The 293-nt window shown below is 49.1% G+C and overlaps 1 protein-coding gene across 1 annotated transcript in view; it reads left to right on the top strand.

Annotated features, from left to right (window-relative positions):
* LOC119586791 (chloride channel protein 2-like) overlaps window positions 1-293 on the top strand; it is a gene marked incomplete at its 3' end in the record, with an annotated part of 22238 nt that overhangs the window by 18388 nt on the left and 3557 nt on the right. The window contains 1 exon segment of the mRNA XM_037935511.1: window positions 134-255. Within this exon segment, the coding sequence (XP_037791439.1) occupies window positions 134-255 (122 nt within the window).

Here is a 293-nt window from a genome sequence, read left to right as displayed (position 1 = left end):
AGATTACAACATGTACAAATCAAGATCACATCCACAACCACTCTGCCACAACACCCACTCTGCCACAACACCCACTTGCCTCCGTCCAAGCTGCCGTTCGCATTAATTAATCGCTCCCCCTCCTTTTCCGCAGACCCATATGGGACCACACTTTCGCCCGGCTCGGAGAGGACTGGGTGTTCCTGTTCATCCTGGGCACCGTCATGGCCACTATATCCTTCCTCATAGATGACATTGTCCGCATCTTCTTTAATAGTGAGTGGTTTCGTTTTTTTTTTTGTGGCTGTTGTTGA

This window comes from Penaeus monodon, chromosome 22 (genome assembly GCF_015228065.2).
Source record: "Penaeus monodon isolate SGIC_2016 chromosome 22, NSTDA_Pmon_1, whole genome shotgun sequence".
Taxonomy (NCBI): domain Eukaryota; kingdom Metazoa; phylum Arthropoda; class Malacostraca; order Decapoda; family Penaeidae; genus Penaeus; species Penaeus monodon.
The sequence above is the reverse complement of the archived record's forward strand: the minus strand, read 5'-3'. Positions and strand labels throughout refer to the sequence as shown.